The following is an 18,833-nucleotide window of genomic DNA, read 5'->3' on the forward strand; positions in this document are numbered from 1 at the left end:
CAATTCTGGGTCTTTTGTGGTTCCATATGAACTTTGGATCATTTGTTGTAGTTCTGTGAAAAATGTCATGGGTAATTTGATAGGGATTGCATTGAATCTGTAGATTGCTTTGGTTAGTATGGCCGTTTTTACAATATTAATTTTTCTAGCCCAGGAGCATGGAATATCTTTCCATGTCTTTGCATCGTCTTTAATTTCCTTGGTTAATGTTTTATAGTTCTCAGCATATAAGTCATTCACATCCTTGGTCAGGTTTATTCCCAGGTATTTGATTTTTGGGGGGGTGCAATTTAGAAAGGTATTGTATTTTTGTATTCCTTTTCTAATATTTTGTTATTAGTATATAGAAATGCAACTGATTTCTGAATGTTAATCTTATATCCTGCTACTTTGCTGAATTTGTTGTTCAGTTCAAGTAGTTTTTGGGTTGAGTCCTTAGGGTTTTCTGTATATAGTATCATGTCACCTGTATGAGTAGTTTTTGGGTTCGAGTAGTTTTTGGGTTGAGTCCTTAGGGTTTTCTGTATATAGTATCGTGTCATCTGCATACAGTGACAATTTTACCTCTTTCCAACTGACTTTTGGACATCTTCACTTGGTATCCCACATTTTGACATATCCAGAATTTGAACTTGCTGTTTTTCCTGCAAATCCTGATACTCCTTCTTTCTGTTTCCTCGTTCAGAAGGTGAGGTGGTTTGAGAGTGCCGTTTTCCAAACAAGTAAGTTATCCCTGGCAGCCATTTGTTATTTGTTTCATCCATACCAGTGGTGATGATTTTGCCCCCCCCTGGGGATATTTTTGTTGTTACAGTTAGGGGTGCTACTGACATCTTGAGGCTAGAGGCCAGGGGATGCCGCCCAATACCCTGCAGTGCACAGGGCAGCACCCCACAACAAAGAATTATCTAGCCAAATTATCACTAGTGCCCAAGTAAGAAACCCTGATCCACTTTGTCTTGCATTGTCCACTGTTAAAAAGGTCTTTTATTTCTGCATCAGAAAGACTTTTAAATCCTGTTTTTATTGAGAACTATTTAGGAAACACCTGTGTTCGTCTTCTTAGCTACATTAGTCTCTCAGGATATTCTTCAGTGTGCAGATACTGTAAGCCATTACTATGCTGGATTTTAATAAAGCTGGGAGAAAAGGATATGCCTGTGTTTCAGATGGGACTGTAATTCTCTTCCTTTCTATAGTTCAAAGCTGTCTTGATATACCTGGCTCTCCTTTTTTCTTCAGTTTTCAGGGTATTCCATTTCTGTGTATTGGTCGTCTGATTCTTCCCTCCTTTATTTGGATTTTGAAATGCAGGATTTCTAGTAAGCAGAAGCATGGCCAGGGTTTTAACACTAATGGGAGTGAGCTTACAAAGACATTTCTTTGATTACATCTCTAAATGTATGACAGTCTTGCTTTCACCCTACTTTCTCCAATAACATGATATCTCCAATAACGTATCATTTTATTAAAAACTGCCTTGGAGTTCCCATTGTGGCTCAGTGGTAATGAACCCAACTAGTATCCATGAGGACGCAGGTTCAGTCCCTGGCCTCGCTCAATGAGTTAAGGATCTGGTGTTGCTGTGAGCTGTGGTGTAAGTCGAAAACGAGGCTCAGATCTTGCGTGGCTGTGGTTGTGGCTGTGGCTTAGCCTGGCAACTACAGCTCTGATTCAGCCCCTAGCCTGGGAACTTTCATATGCCTTGAGTATGGCCAAAAACACAAAAACAAAAAAACCCTGCCTTTATCAATATATTCCTTTAAATTTTTTGGAAAAAAATATTTCTTGTAGCTCTATCACTATTAGTAAGCCCCTAGATATTTTTAGCTCCCTAGCTGCTTTAGGTATACCAGCATCTATCCCAAGGGAAAGATTTTCTCCATTCTTTTTCTAAGCCCTTTTTAGGTCTTGGAGATGCCTTATACTTGCTCAGAATTCTCCTTTCCTCATCCTTTTCCTCGTTAAAGAAATAACAGCTTGCCCTGGTAGTTTATAAATAGAAAAGACAACCAATCTCTTGCTGCTCATCTTTTAATCATTGAATCAAATTTGTCTTCAAAATGTTATTTTGCATTAGAAAGGAAATATATACCAGGTAGCATTTGCTGACCGATTGCAGCTTTAATAACAATTTTTTGATCATGTGCCTATTTATACCTCTTAGAATCATTAATTTAACCACATGGCAGTGGACTTTTTAATCAAAAAATTTGCCAACCCATGACCAACTGACCAAGATCAAGTCTAGGTAATTATGTTGATGTGGATAAAAGCCTTTGGATGTAGTTCATCATGAACCTTCAGTCAAATATGAACAGTTCTCTCCAGAGTATTACATGGATCTGGATCCTATGAAGGATCCTGTAAGGGCCCCTGAAACTTTCTTGATCTATTCATTTCAGTGTTCCTTTGCTTCGTTCTCAACAGGATTTAAACCAGTTCATAAATATAGATTATCACAAAACAGTAATGCAGAAGTTAAAAGTGGAAGCAAAAGAAAAATAAAGATGGAGATGGATGTAAATGGAGTCATGATAATCTGAACCTTGTCTATGAATAGGCTGTAAATTTGTCTCTGAGCTCTCTAGTCCTTGACACTAGGTTAGAGAGTTCATAAGATAGAACAAACTTACTGCTCAGAACTACAGATATTCTTGGATATTGTGATGGGCAGTTTCCTAGACAATATCTTGGTAGCTATGGTTTCTCGAGACTTTATCTTACCACTTTTCAAAGTGGACTGTTGCTGTCATTACCAAGGTATAATTCAATAAAAGCAGTTCTTTTTTTTTTTTTTTTGGTCTTTCTAGGACCGCACCCACGGCATATGGAGGTTCCCAGGCTACAGGTCCAACTGTAGCTGTAGCTGCCAGCCTACACCAGAGTCACAGCAACGTGGGACCCAAGCCTTATCTGTGACCTACACTGCAGGTCACAGCAACACTGGATCCTTAACCTGCTGAGCAAGAACCAGGGATCGAACCCACAACCTCATGGTTCCTAGTCAGATTCGTTAACCACTGAGCTACGACGGGAACTCCTAAAAGCAGTTCTTGAGTCTGGTCTAGGTATGCAGTGTGGTCCAGGTACTAAGCTCTCTGTTGCTCTGACTTGACCAGAGCTAGATTTATAATATCTGGAGGGTGAATGACCTGTGTGCACTTTGAGCAGTTCTCTCTAAATATGGTAACTGTCCACTCAATTTTTAATAAGTAGTAGTTAGCACTGAGTTCAAAATTAAACTATCTAAGAAGTATCGGAGTGCAGCAATTTTGTATTGCATATTGAGTAGAGAACATTTTTTTAGGCCATTCTTGCAGCATGCAGCAGCAGTTCCCCAGCCATAGATTGAATCTGTGCCACAGTGGTAACCCGCTACAGCAATAACAACACTGGATCCTTACCTGCTAGGCTACAACTCCAAGAATGTATTTTTAAGAGACAATTGATCTTAAAAGTGGAGGTAAAAGAAAAATGAAAGATAAAGGTTCAGAGGCTAAATATTCTATTGTCAAATTCAAGGAACCATTATAAGGACGCCTTCCTAAATATGGTGGGCTGATTAAGTATAGACAGTTTAAGCCAGGTTTCCTCTGAACTTTAAGCAGTGCTCCTAGTTTTGAACAATGCACCTTCCTCATATGCTCTTATTAAAGATAGAACATTTGTGGAAAGTACATCATGCTACATGTGGCAGTTTATTTTGTGAGATTGTAATGTTTACAGTTAAAAATTGGGGTATAATGGCCAGAAGCAAAATTTATGTTTTAGAATAGTTAATCTATAATCCTTTCTAATAATAATTTGTTCCCAGCCTTATTGAGATATAAATTAATATGCAACATAGTGTAAATTTTAAGTGTGCTTTCCTGGTAGCAATTAACTAGCATTCTAGTTGCCTACTCAAGCCATTTCTAGTTTTTCACAATAGATTTTGTCATTGTGGCAGAGACAGACCTCATTTAATTGAGTTCTGTTTCATTTTCCTCTTCTGTAGAACACAGGAAGAATGCACTTTTCAGTGTTGATTGTTATGTGATTGCTGTAAGTGGTCAAAGCATAGGTTATAGTGGGTGTGAGTTCTCAGTACTCTCACTTTCCCTGGCTGGGACAGTCTTAAAGCCATGTTTGAGATTATGGTGACACAAGGTAGCAGTAACCTGGGACACTGAGTTATTATTTTAGGACACCTGCCTTGAACCATCACCAGACCTGAAGAGGACTAGCATGAGCAAGAAATAAACTTCTGCTATGTTAAGACACTAGTTTTATTGGATTTATATGTTACCATGGCACAACATAACATACAACCAAGCTAACCCTTAACCAAATAATTTTCCAAAGTCAGTGGCCAAGGAGGAACCATTATAATTGTTATAAATAAGGTAAAGTATATTTGGTAATATACAAGTGCCCTCTGCTGAAATAGCTCAACTAAAACCCACCTGCTCCTTATTTTAAACAGTGATTTACAGAATCCCAACTTGCAGGTTTTAGATAAAATGTTCAACAAACCAAAAAGTCTCTATGTTTTGTGGGGACTGCGGAAATAATGGGGAGTAAAGGGTTGCCTTTTAAAACCTATTGGATTATGTGTGCATTGTGTCTAGTTACACATTCTGTGCCCATAAAATTGGTAAAGCTAATTATTTGGTGAGACTCAGCCCACTATCAACAGTGATTTTTAAATGTAGAGGCATTTTTTTTTTTGGATGCTATTCATCTGGATCAGGCATTATCACTGAGAACTAAGAACCCATTCAGTCCAGTTGCTACAACATAGGTGGACTTTGAAGGATATTGCATGAGCGAAATAAGTCAGAGAAAGACAAATACTGTGTTATCATCACTTACATGTGGAATCTAAAAAATAAAACTAGTGAATTTAACAACAGATACAGAGAAGAAACTAGTAGTTACCTTTAGGGAAAGGGAAGGGCAAGATAAGGGTGGGGATTTAAGAAGTACAAATTACCATATGTAAGTAGTAAACTGTATAGCATAGGGAATATAGCCAATATTTTATTACAACTATAAATGGAGTATAATCTTAAAAATTGTGAACCACTATGTTGTACACCTGAAATTCGCATAATACTGTAAATCAGTTATACTGCAATTAAAAAAGAAAGAACCCCATCATTAATTGCCTGTCATCATCAAAAATTGAGCATATGACCTTCTTTTTGTAGACTAGGAAACTTGATCTCCCAGACATTAGCAGAATTGTAGGCCTTCACAACTTAAGCAGAATCATGCCTTGATTAACAGTGTCCTGCGGACTGTCTTTATTACTGAATTTAGAAGTGAAGAGTTTTTTTTTGAAGTGAAATTTATAGTAAACTTAAATTTTTTTTTTTTTTTTTGGTCTTTTAAGGGCCGTGCCTGTGGCATATGGAGGTTCCCAGGCTAGGGGTCTAATCGGAGCTGTAGCTGCAGGCCTATGCCATAGTCACAGCAATGCCAGATCTGAGCTGCGTCTGCGACCTACACCACAGCTCACAGCAACGTCGGAGCCTTAACCCACTGAGCGAGGCCAGGGATCGAAACCGCCACCTCATGGTTCCTAGTCGGATTCGTTTCCACTGCGCCACTATGGGAACTCCATAGTTAACTTAAAATTTTAGCAAGGTCCATTTGCCCATTTATGATTTATCATTTTAACTTCACACAGCCTCTTATAAATCCAAATGGTAGATTTGTTTTGTGTGTGTGTGTGTGTGTGTGTGGTAGGAAAATCCGTAGTAAACTAATTACTAATGAGTTGTATCCACATTTGCTGGGACATTTTGCTTTTAAAACTGGTTTGATATTGTCAGCAATCTATTGGTAATTTAAGATAGGAGAGAGTGTTGCCCTAGAGCAATTAAAACAGAATTTTTTGGAGTTCCCTAATGGCTTATCAAGTTAAGGATCTGGCATTGTTGCTGCTGTGGCTCAAGTAGCTGTGGTGGTGTGGGTTCAATCCCTGGGCCCAGAACTTTTGCATGCCATGGATATGACCAGAAAAAAAAAACAAACAATTTTAAGTGTCATTAAATATCAGATCACCAATATTATTTAAAAGCCCATTTTACTCTTCATATATATGTATTGCATTGGATACATGTGCAGGCAGACCACTGGGACAACTATATCCTAATTAAAACAAAAGAAAATTATTTTTCAAATCCCAAGTATTTATTTTGGGGGGGAAGGAAGTTAGGACAGGAGCTTTAGTTTTTGACAGCTTGTTCACTTGAGAACTTTTAGCCACTCAATCTATAATTTCAGTTAGTTACAAATGTGGGCCATAGACAGAAGTCTGTAGTTAAGAAGCTATAATGTAATATTTCTGTGGGTGGGCATTTACAAATCTAGCTGTTTCTATTCATTAATTTCTTAGTGAGTGGGTTCTTTAATTACGGGTCAGCTAGGTATCAGACACTGATTTAGAATCTATGACTGAAAAAAATAAGCATAGGTCTTTAGTGCAGTGGTTAAAAGGAACTAATGCAGGGCCATGGCAGAATTCTCTTTTTCTTTTTAAGATAAGAGAAGCTTGAAGATGTTTTTTGACTAAGGGGTCTCAATTTGTTTAAGGAAAACATTAGATTAAATATTTGGATATAAAAGTGGTCATTTATATATAGGATTTCAGATAAAACAGAGGGAGATGGGATTAGCCTCAAATAGGCCTCTTTCTTTGAGAAGCAGAAGAGAGATGAGGATGGTATGGGTATACATAAATTTATAGTTTCAGTATTAGAAACTCAGAGAATGAGAGCCTAGAAGATCTCCTACCTTTTCTTAGAAGTAGGAGGTAAAACCTTGCTGAGAAGGAAACTGAAGGGAGAGTAGATAGGAAAGACTTGATTTAGGATGGTTGTTGTGGGAAACTGGGAACTAGTGAGAGATTTGTTGAGCATTCTGTGGGCCAGTGGAGGTTGGAAGTAGTATAGTCCATATGATTATATGGTAATTTTTTTTTCCAGCCTCTCTTCACTTTCTCTGTATTGGGGTTCAGAAGGAAAATGGTTAGATTGATCCTGAGGATTGTCAGACCAGGTACAGAAGAACTGAGGATGATAAAATAAAATAGCATAAGTGATGGGCCTATGAAATTCTGCCAAATAGGTAAAGAAATGAGAAAGGAAGGAATCTAATAGACTAGACAGCAGGAGGAATTGGGACTCGAGGTCTCAGTGATACTATTGGTCAGGTGTAGTGCAGTAAAGGAGAGCAAGCTCTGGTGTATTTTGGAATTGAAAGACAGAAAAGTATGGGTCTGAAAGTGGCACAGAAGAACTATGAGAATGCTGAAACTGCCTCCGGGACTTGGTGATAGGTGTGACAAGGTCTGGAGGCATGAGAAAACTGTATCTTAGAAATTGGTGAAGAAAGTAATTTGGGGGGGAGGATCGGGCTTCTGTGAGGACAGGAGGTGGAGTGAGTGTTCTGTACAGTCTTCCAGATGAAAGCGAGTTTGTTTATAAGAGAATAGGTAGAAAGTTCCTGAGAACTATGAGAATGCTGAAACTGCCTCCGAGACTTGGTGATAGGTGTGACAAAGTTCCTGAGAACTTTCTGGAAAGGTTTCGGAGGGAGTTAAAATTTACTTTATAATAGTAAGCTTAATTTTTTCCTATTTTCTCAGACTAATGCATTAGAGTTCCCTAAACAAGTTAGGGAAATGAAGAATGAATTTTTATTTTCTGAGAGATTCTGAGACCATGATTCATTCTTTAATTTGATTATCACAGGAAAATGCATAGGCTAGATGATTTTACTTAATTTTCAAGTATTCCAGAGGGAGACATCCTAAAAGTGGGAGAGAGGTAAGTGAATTTGCACATCAATAAGTTCCCTTTCACCTGATCTTTTCTCTAACAGTGAAGTTGTAGTTGTAGGAATTGAGCTTTCATCTTTTTGGTTTTCCCCCACTTAACACACATGGCCCAACCTTGTACCTGCATATCTATATGTGTTAGGCTTGTGCTTCCCAAAGTGAGTGACCAGGTACCTGTACTTGTGGTGTACTTTAATAAATTGTAATTCCTGTGTGATCATTTGGTGGACCTATGATTACATCATCCAGTTTTAACTTAACCAGTTCTCAAAAATTGATCAAGTGGCTTAAAAAGATTTCTGCAAAAATAATGTTTTATGTGGATAATACTAAAGGTATCAGTACAAGTGAACCAATAAAATAATCACAGAGCTCCTCTTCTATTCTTATCAGATAGAATATGATAAAAATGCTGACTATGTCATATGATAAAAATGCTGACTACCCAGTATCTGCTGATGAGAAGTTTAAAAGTATCAAGAAAAGTATTTAAAATATGGTTCACCTTTATTAATGTTAACAGTGAGCCTTGACATTAGTATTTAGTATGCACTGAGATATTAGGTAATGAAAATATCATAATCAGCAAGACACTCTAAGCACCCAAAACATCATATGATACTCAATCCATTACTTTTATAAAATTTCCTGGACATAATGAGCTCCTTTTAAGTTTCCCTATTCACTAGTGAAAAGGCAAAAAGTTATCCATTGGGAAAACACATGTTCTTGCTGCTACAGTAAAACTGGCTGAAATAATGTGGGAACAAAGTAAAATGCATTTCTTATTAGCAAATACTGTTGAAAGGAGCATATGAAACATTGCTAAAGAGTTAAAGAAAAGAGCAAAAATATAACCTTGCAGGTAGGAAGTATGGTGTACTAAGTTGGAAGAAGATATATAATATTTATAAAATGTCTCAGCTTAGGGTATTTAAGGTTCTGTCTCAGTAAAAAAATAGTTGCTTTTCAGAGAGCCACTAAAGAAAATATGTACTGGAAAGGATATATTTACAACTATAATGACTTATTTAATAAAAAAAATCTTTTAAAAAAGCTGTGTAAGATGGACTGACTCTGATGGAGTGGCTCACTTCTTTGTAAATGTAAGGAAATGGATAACATCACACATGAAATGAATTTACTGCATCATCAATAGTCAGACTAATATAGGAAAGGAGTTGAAACCAGAATTGCATGAAGTAATAATGTTGTGAATAATTTTATGAAATCATGACCTTTAAAATATACAGTCTTTGTAGTATTTTATAATGAGATGGGAGTGACCGTGATTATTGTTTGTACATCCAGAGTTTTGCTCTTTATCTTGTGACAATATAAAAAAGAGTCCTTGAACTTAAAGATGAACTGTTACTTTTATTTTGTAAAAATACAAATGTTCCAATTTTCCCAACCTTTTTTTTTTTTCCCTTGGTAACAAACAGCTTTAAGTAGTATGAGACCTCGTATATATTTTCTAAAATAATGTTGATGTAAAGTAAAAGTGATATTTTAACTGAGTGAGAAAGAAACTGCTTTCCAAAAGATGGGGAGGTGGTGTGTGTGTGTGTGTGTGTGTCTGTCTAAACCTGTGGTATGTGGAAGTTCCTAGGCCAGGTGTGTGTGTGTCTGTCTGTCTGTCTAAACCTGTGGTATGTGGAAGTTCCTAGGCCAGGTGTGTGTGTGTGTGTGTGTGTGTGTGTGTGTGTGTGTGTCTGTCTGTCTGTCTAAACCTGTGGTATGTGGAAGTTCCTAGGCCAGGGAGTGAATCCGAGCTGCAGCTGTAACCTCTGCCACAGTTGCAGCAACTCTAGATCCTTTAACCCACTGTGACAGGCTGGGAATTGAAACCACACCTCCACAGTGACCCTGGCAGCTGCAGTTGGATTCTTAACCCACCACGCCACAGTGAGAACTCTGGCAGATGATTTTGAAAACAGATGCTGGTAGTATTTCTTTTGTTATGTGATTTTCTTGTCAAAAACAATGTACATTACCTAGAAAAACTCTCATATTGATACACTTAAAATAATTTGAAATGGTTTCCCTGGACTTTGAATGCACTTAATAAAAATATGAAAAAGTTAAACTATTAATTAGCTTAAAAACTGATTAATATCAGGAAAAATTAAAATTTACCAAATGAATTTTGATAAAAATTTTGCATAATTGCTCTGTGTGTTAGGTTAGTATCCTGATTAGTTTATCCATGCCATGATGTAGTCCTCTTGTTTGAATCTACATGCTTTTTGTAAGATATTTTTTCTTTTTTTCTTTTTAGGGCCACTCCTGAGGCATATGGAGGTTTCCAGGCTAGGGGTCTAATCGGAGCTATAGCTGCTGGCCTTACACCACAGCCACAGCAATGCCAGATCCAAGCTGCATCTACAACCGACACCACAGCTCACAGCAATGCTGGATCCTTAACCCACTGGTGAGGCCAGGGATCTAACCTGCAGCCTCATGGTTCCTAGTCATATTAATTTCCAGTGTGCCAAGATGGAAAACTCCACTTTTTGTAAGATATTTTTTCAACTACATCAACGTTTATAACCAGGTATCAAAATAGATTGGACTTTGAGCTGAATCTTGAAATTGCCATGTCACTGTGAATTAAATTAATGAGGCTTAGTTGATCACTTTGATTTGTTATTTTTAATATTTTTAGTAAAGGTGAAAAGGGTTTCTGTCTTTAATAAGTGAGTGAAGTTATTTTAAATATGTATCTTATTTTATGTTTTAATTTGTACTTACTGCAAATAATGTTAATTTAATAGTATACATGTATAATTTATATGTGTGTAAATATCTACATGTTGGGGTTATGTACTCAAAAACTTCACAAACTGGAGGTGCAGTCAAAACATTTGGAGATCATTAGATCATGGTGCCTAGGATTTGTATGATATTTTACAATTTATAAAATGCTTTCGGAGTTCCTGTTGTGGCTCAGCGGTTAATGAATCTGGCTAGCATCTGTGAGGATGCAAGTTTGATCACTGGCCTCAGTCAGTGGGTTAAGGATCTGGCATTGCGATGAACTGTGGTGTAGGCCAGCAGCTGCAGCTCCGATTCGACCCCTAGCCTGGAAACCTCCATGTGCTGTGGGTGCAGCCCTAAACAGCAAAAGAAAAAAAAATGCTTTTGCAAATGTGTTCTACCTTAGCAGCCTTTTGATGTGGAGGTTTCAATTATGTCCATTTTTTTTTTTTTTTTTACTTTTTAGGTCTGCGCCTGTGGCATATGGAAGTTCCCAGGCTAGGGGTTGAATCATGGCTGCAGCTGCTGGCCTGCACCACAGCCACAGCAACATGGGATCCAGGCTGTGTCTGCAACCTACACACACCACAGCTCATGGCAATGCTGGATTCCCGAACCCACTGAGCAAGGCCAGGGATTGAACCCGCATCCTCATGGATACTAGTCCGATTCTTAATCCACTGAGCCACAGCAGGAACTCCCAGTTATGTCCATTTTATAGGTGAGGCATTATATGCACTTCTCAAAGAGGAACTGAAGGTCAGAGCATTTAAATGACTTGCTGAAGGTCACACAACTAGTTAATAAGGCTCATCAACTCCAGCTCAGGGCTTATTACTGGGTGGTGCTTTTTCCATTCATTCCATTCTTGCTGTTCTTCTACTGGTCATTCTTTAAGTTTTGATTTCCTGCCCTAATCTGTCTCTTATTTATTCTTTAAAGCCGTCAAGTAATTTTTTTGTATTTTGTCTAAGTTTTTAGTTGTAATCAGTGGGAGAGAGACTGTACAAGTAACTTAAGACTGAGAACAAAAGGGTGGGACCATGAAGACATTATATTAATGAAGAAAATATACATTGTAGTAGATGGCCCAGAAGTCAAATGAATACATTTGATTTGGAAAGCCATGCAGAGGAAACATAGAAATAAAATTTAGCCAGATGCATCCTAAACACAAGGGCAGGTTAGAGATGAATGATTGTGAAAAATATAGATAGTGGGTATGTATAGTATCCATACATTTCCGTGCCATGGTAAACTTGGCATTCATAAGCAGAATGAATTAGGAATTGTAGGGTTTATTTTGATCCTTGTTTTGATTTTAGTACAATTTCATATAACATGTGACCTTCTGTTTTGATTGTTCTGTGAGCATACAACAGAATTAACAAAATGGGAGTCTTTTATATAGAAATGAAGAGTTAACAGTTGCTTTTGCCTGCTAATAGATCTCGAGATAAACTGGGTTTAACATATTAACTTGACAATGATTGGGTCAGAAAAAATGACTTAAAAGTATAGTATGGTTTCAGACATCATTTTATAGGTTACTATCAGTGCCATAATGTAGGAAAAGAAATATATTTGACAAAATAAAATCTGGTTTTAACAGGTTTTCATAAAGGCTATGTTTTAAATAAAGCTTCTGGGCTTCTTCACATTATAAATTCAAGGCATAGTTTGATCTTCTCTCAGCCTAGTGGCAGCACATCTGGAAATACTATGCATCACTAAAACTTTCATAGGAATTTCACGTGCTTTGAAATATTACATGTGTGATTATGCTGTTCTCTTAGTATTCATTGGCATATTAAACTAAGATGGCACTGACGGGTATATTATTGTGTATGTTAATAAATCCACAGATTTATTAATCAAATGATTACACTTTTTACCTCTAATTGTTCATCAGGCCAGTGACCTATCGTGCTCACAGGAAGAAAACCAAAATGGTGCAGTTAAAATTGGAACCAGTAACTAAAGTAACTATATATACTCTTTCCTCTTTTTTTTTTTATTATTATTGAATGGAAAGATCTACTGAAACTTTTGATAGTTTCACTGGTTTAGAAGATTTTAGAGAATTACTTGGGGCTTATCACAGTTTAAAGAACCTTAGACTTGGAGTCAAATCATTCGGATCTGAGACCATATACCTCAGATTGAGAGCCATGTGCTGGGACTCAAACTCATGTGCTGGGACTCGAAATAGCCAAGACACAGACTGAGACTCAAACCCATGGGCAGGGACTCACACCCGGCCAAAATTCAGTTTGGGACTTGAAGCCACTGTCTTTTAGTTAAAATCCCACACCTGGTCCCAGGACTTAGTGAAGTTCAGGTTCTTTACATCTTGGCGCAGAAGGAATTCGGCAAGAGGCAAAGGGAAAGGTAAGAGGTAGATTTATTGAGAAATAGACAAGGTATGGGCCATCTCAAAAGAACAGGGAGTGGTCCTGTGAGAAACACACTCCTCACACAGAGTGTGGGCCATCTCAAAAGCAAAAGGTAAGAGGGCGAGGGGCCCCGAAGTATGGGGTAGTGAGTTTTTATGAGCTGGGCAGTTTCATAGGCTAAAGGATTATTCCACCTATTTCTGGGAAGGGGCAGGTTTCCAAGAATTGGGCCACCATCCACTTTTGCCTTTTACGGTTGGCTTCTGAACTGTCATGGCACCTGTGGGTGTGTCATTCGGCTGATGTCTTAAAATGAGCATATAATGAAGCTAAAGGTCCACTGGAAGTCAAATCATCCACCATCTTGGACCTAGTTGGTTCTAACCAGTATTTGTCATATTCTCAAGGACTATTTCATTCTTTTAAGGGTGGTAGCCTGCCCACTTCCCTCCTGTTTCAGATCTGGTGTCAGCTCTATTGTTGATGTATGGTATCAACATAGGCAAGTCACTTAAGATTCCCATAACAAGTGAGTACTGGTCCATTTGGCTTGATCACAGATGATTAGTCTTAGACACACATATTAGCATAAACATATGGTTTATTTAGTTTTAAAGATAGGGCTACTGGAGTTCCCGCTGTGGTACAGCAGGTTAAGGATCTGGTGTTGCTACAGCTGTGGCGTGGGTTGCAGCTGCAGCTCTGATTTGATTGTGGACCTGGAACTTCCATATGTCTTGGGTGCAGCCAAAAAAGAAAAATAAATAAATAAAGATGGGGCAAAAGTGGGGTAGTCAGATGACCTGGAAAGGCTTGTCTGCACTGCAGGAGCCTGTGGAACAGCTAGGGGAAGGCTCCCCCAGTTGGCCTGAGGCATTTGTAAGTCAGTATAGTCTGTCAAATTGTAGAAGTGGAAGAAGCTAAGGATTCTTTAGCCTTGAACAGGCAGCTCTCCTCCAGGTTGCACGGCCATCCTTTTATCTTCCTTCTGAATGTGTGGTATCTACATTAGCAAGAATGTGCAGAGTGAGGAGATTTCAGTTTAACAAGATGCATGTTAAACTTTAATCGAATATAAGTAGAAATTCCCTTAACCAATCTCACTTTAACCCATGCACTCTAGTCTTATCATCTTCTCTATCAGTCCCGTCTGACTATGCCCATGACATGCTCAGTGTTTGTAGCTGATAGGCCACTTTCTAGTGTGCCAACATCCTTTTATCCCTACTAGCTGAGTTGTGTGCTCACCAGGAATCAATTATGCTCATTTCCAAAATTTTTATTACATTTGTGCATCTGCAGTGACCTTAGGACCAGTTGTTGCTCCTGATGTCACTGAGAGTCTTCCTTATGATGATAGTTGTTGAAATTCTGCTTGTTGAAATTGAACCTGCTTACTCCTTTGCAAAACTGGGGCTGGATGGGGGTGGGGGGTGTGGATTTGCAGTTTGACCTTGTTGTTCATTTAGTTTTCCTGCTGACCCCTCCCAGTGATTCCTTTATCTGTTTTCTCATAAGTGAGAATGATGATACTTCCTTTAAGTTTACTGAAAAGGGTAAAATTTAAACAATATATGGAGATGAAAAGAGTCAAAATAAATGTGCTATATATTTTAGATGTGGTATTTTTTATAATGAGGAGTCTGTGTGACTTACAGTTTAAGATAATACTCTTCTTAGATTGTGTTTTATGTACAAAATCAGATGACTCTGTTGCTTTTCTTATTGGAATTTTGAAACACTATGGTTTGAGGAGTTTCTCAAACTCTGAGTGAACTAAACTAAACTTAAACCAATAAGCTTAAACAAATTATAGGTTGATGGGCTAACTTCAGTGGTTTGGAAGATGATGAGGATGTTAGAGAATTCGCATGTCTCAGGTCCTGTGAAATATCACAGTTGAAAGAATCTTAGACTTGGAGTCAGACCAGCTAGTCTGATATCAGCTGGACTCTTGAGAGTACTTGTCTTTGCTGCTGCTCTGATCTTGGTCCGTTAATCATTGGTGGATTTCACAGGGATTTATAAAAGATTTCTTGGACTAATAAAAGGCATTAGATTTGATTCACATAAAACCACTAACTGTTTTTAGTACTTTTACTTTTCACGGACATTAACCTCTTTAGTTAACACTTTTCATCCTGCAAAATGAAACCACTATCTTACAATTCTTTCTTTTGTTTGTTTTGTTTTTTGTGTTTTTTTTAGGGCCGAATGCACAGCATATGGAGGTTCCCAGACTAGGGGTCAAATTGGAGCTGTAGCTGCTGGCCTACGCCTTAGCCATAGCAACACTGGATCCAAGCTGCGATTGCACCCTACCCCACAACTCATAGCAACGCCGATCCTTAACCACTGAGAGAGGCCAGGGGTTGAACCTGCGTCCTCATGGATACTAATCGGGTTTGTTACCACTGAGTCATGATGGGAACTCCCATACAATTCTTAGTTAAGCGTATGTGAATTATCCTTTAATTGGTTATTAGCTTTTGGCAGCAGTATGTACACATGCATGTTTTGGGGTCATATACACTTGAGTTCGAATCCTGGTCTACCATGTACAAAGATTTATGACCTTTGGAAAGATACTTTAACCTCTTTTTAAATGTCTTGTTTTATTATCTCTATGCCTGCATGATAATATATTACCTCACAAGGTTAATGAAGATAAAAAGAGAATGTGTATGGGCATAGGGCATAGCAGACACTTGACAAATGTTCCTTTTCTCTATGTGTCAGTTTCATTCTGTATCATGGATAAAAAGAGCCAAACTTAAGCTACATACTTATTCACTTGATGTGGTAGGTCTTTGCAGTAAAAGTAAGAGGGAAATAACATTTGCTACTGTGAGCTTCTATCATTTCTAAAGTTAGACCATCCATATCTTAAGTCCCAACTGGTATTATCAGCTATTTAGAATGTGAACATTTAGTTTTATATGGCTCTGGGTACTTATTTTGGAATATGTGGCCAGAAATTGGAAGGAGAGAGGAACTAGGTGAAGACTGTAAAAAGAATAATAGTTTATTGTGATCATCCGGGCCCAAGTAATCTTTCCAAAGTAAGTCTAAGTAATAGATTACTTCTCTTTTTTACGCAGAGGTAGGGAAAAAAAGGGGCATTTACCTTAAAGTACTGTTAAAACTTTCTAGTTAAAAGTTTTTTATCTTCCTTTTCTTGTTTGTTTCTCTAGCCTCTGTTCCATCACTGACCCACCTTTGTCGTTTGGAAATTCGGTCTAGTCTAAAACCAGAACACCTACGATGTGATAATTTTATCCATCAGTTGCCTCTTCCCAGAAGCCTACATGATTATTTGCTGTATGCAGAGGTTCTGAGGATGAATGAAATTCCAGAACTGGCAGTTATTCAAGATGAAGAAATCAGTGAAGCTACTTAACACAGCTCATGTCTTGGTCTGAAAACCACTAAGACAAGGAGCCATGGAGTATAAATTCTTCATGATTTTATGGTCACAAAAGATGATTTTTATTTGTATGATTGGTTAATGCAGATGTTTACAACTAGGTTTCTTGGTTTAAATAAAAAAGCTATTGTAAACCTCACTTATGTTACTTTATTGTGGTTTCATTACCAGTACACTTTGTTGTAGTATTCATTTACCTAACCATTTTCTGCTTTATTCTGTTAATAAACTGTGGTGCTGCTTCTAGTGCTAAACATGACATATTTCCTGCAATGATTCTGTGTTGCCTAGAGCTAGGGCTCAGGATGGAATGCATCAGTCTTCACTGAAAGTGTGCATAGCGGAGTTGAATCTGTTATTTTATTTGAGGTTGAGTATCTCTTATGTTTATAAAAGAACTATTTTATATTCCATTTTCATGTTTTAATTCAGTCACTGTTATAAAGAATTGAAATTCATTGGCTTTTCACAGGTAAACTCAGGGAGAATTCTTTTTTTAAAATGAATCATTTTGCTCTTTTTTCCAGTTCCTTGATACTCTCTTTAGCTAAATGCAAAGGCAAAAATAGACCTGAATGCAAAGATATGCTTAGTTGAAAAAAAAAATAGGTTGGTATTTGAGATAAATGTGTGTTTTACCAACATTTACATTATTAGGAGACTGGAAGAGGCATTTCTGAAATACCATCTTTAAAGAAAGACATGTATTCCTGAATCACTCAGTATCAAATAAAACTCTAAAGCTCCATTCAGCCTCCAAATCAGAGAGCAGCTTTGATCCTATGAAGCAGTGATTGCTAGTTCTATTAATATTATAGCGTGTCTCCATTTTACTATCTAGATATGTTTCAAATAGTCCATGAAATTTACACCTTAGAATCCTAAGTTAATGAGACACTGCCTCATTAGTTTTACAATTGTTTGATCTGAATCTAGAGTCAGAGAGGACTACATACCGAATCAAGAGAGCTGTGATAAGCAGCTGGGGGCACCAGCCTTGCGAGAAAGGTTATGAAAACATTACTGTAATAATAGACCCAGATGTGGGGCCCAAAGGAGGACAAGTATTCTGTCCTGTTAGGATCCTGTGACTTAAAATAGATGGGAGTGGGTCAGCCAGATCCATCTCTGATAGCTGTTTGTTATTTGATTAAAAAAAAAAAAAAAAGGCAGTGATGACTGGATACCAAGTGATGCAGACATTTTTAAGGTCCAGGGAGATGACTAAACTCAGCTGTGGTTGCTGCCTATGGGATGGAGGTAGAGTTTGAATATGGGAATATGGGCAGGAATAAGGGTGGATATGGAAAAAACAGGTGGAAATTATAATAGTTAATAAATTTTTAAAAAGTATCTCTGTAATATTTTAAAAATGTTGTCCACATCTTTATTTTTCCAAACCCTACCTATGCTCTGATTTTAAAACAACCAGTTTTTTGTTAGGGTCCACTGTACATAGAATGTTTATAATGTTTATATTTGAGGGTGAATCTTCTCACGTGTTTTTGTTCATGTTAAAATATGTAATAAAAATTAAACTATTCATACCTTATCATTGATCTCTTATTAAAAACCTGTATTTCAGAGACTTTAAAAACCCTTAGTAGTTAAAACATTAATGATTTTACTTACTGTATATAATCTATCTTTTAGACTTTTGTAATAAAATATTTATGTTTTTATGACTGAATAGTGAGAAATCTCATCTGAAAGTATCTAAAGGTAGGTGAATTATAGTTATAGCTTCTAATCAAAATGACACATCTAGTTAGTGTGAGCGTTAAGCTCTGCCCTACATGCACCATAGTGCTTTAATACTCTTAAGGCCACAGTGAGCCTGATGAAGAACTCCATACAGTAGTTCTCTAATGGTGGTACATATTACCCAGAGCAGAACATGAGTCAGGTGGGGTTTTTTTTGTTTTTTTGTTTTTTTGTTTTTTTGCTTTTTAGGACCGCCTCCACAGCACATGGAGTTTCCCAGGCTAGGGGTCAAATTGGAGCTATGGCCGCCGGCCTATGCAGCAGCCACAGCAACAGCAACGTCAGATCTGAGCCACATCTTCAACCTCCACCACAGCTCATGGCAATGGTGGATGAACAGGGATTGAACCTGCATCCTCATGGGTGCTAGTCAAATTTGTTTCCACTGAGCCATGATGGGAACTTCCATGAATCAGTTTTAATAAAAGTTGTTAAGGAGTTCCCGTCGTGGCGCGGTGGTTAATGAATCCGCCTGGGAACCATGAGGTTGTGGGTTCGATCCCTACCCTTGCTCAGTGGGTTAAGGATCCTGTGTTGCTGTGGCTGTGGTGTAGGCCGGCAGCTACAGCTCCAATTCAACCCCTAGCCTGGGAACCTCTATATGCCGTGGGAGCGGTCCAAGAAAAGGCAAAAAAAAAAGTTGTCAAGAGTTTAC

The 18,833-nt window shown here is 37.8% G+C and overlaps 1 protein-coding gene across 4 annotated transcripts in view; it reads left to right on the forward strand.

The window, feature by feature from the left end:
• The window catches only part of ASB3 (ankyrin repeat and SOCS box containing 3), a 114,887-nt gene extending 96,921 nt beyond the window's left edge, over positions 1 to 17,966 (forward strand). For 2 of the 4 annotated variants that reach the window (XM_047782090.1, XM_047782089.1), the window contains exon 10: positions 16,182 to 17,966. In XM_047782090.1, coding sequence (XP_047638046.1) covers positions 16,182 to 16,387 — 206 coding nt within the window. In that variant the 3' untranslated portion in view covers positions 16,388 to 17,966. Of the gene's footprint in view, positions 1 to 685; positions 723 to 16,181 lie in introns of all 4 variants that reach the window. The other 2 variants (XM_047782092.1, XM_047782093.1) reach the window with 2 other exon arrangements.
• The last annotated feature ends 867 nt before the right edge of the window (positions 17,967 to 18,833 follow it).

The sequence above is a fragment of the Phacochoerus africanus genome, chromosome 5 (genome assembly GCF_016906955.1).
Source record: "Phacochoerus africanus isolate WHEZ1 chromosome 5, ROS_Pafr_v1, whole genome shotgun sequence".
In the NCBI taxonomy this organism is placed as follows: domain Eukaryota; kingdom Metazoa; phylum Chordata; class Mammalia; order Artiodactyla; family Suidae; genus Phacochoerus; species Phacochoerus africanus.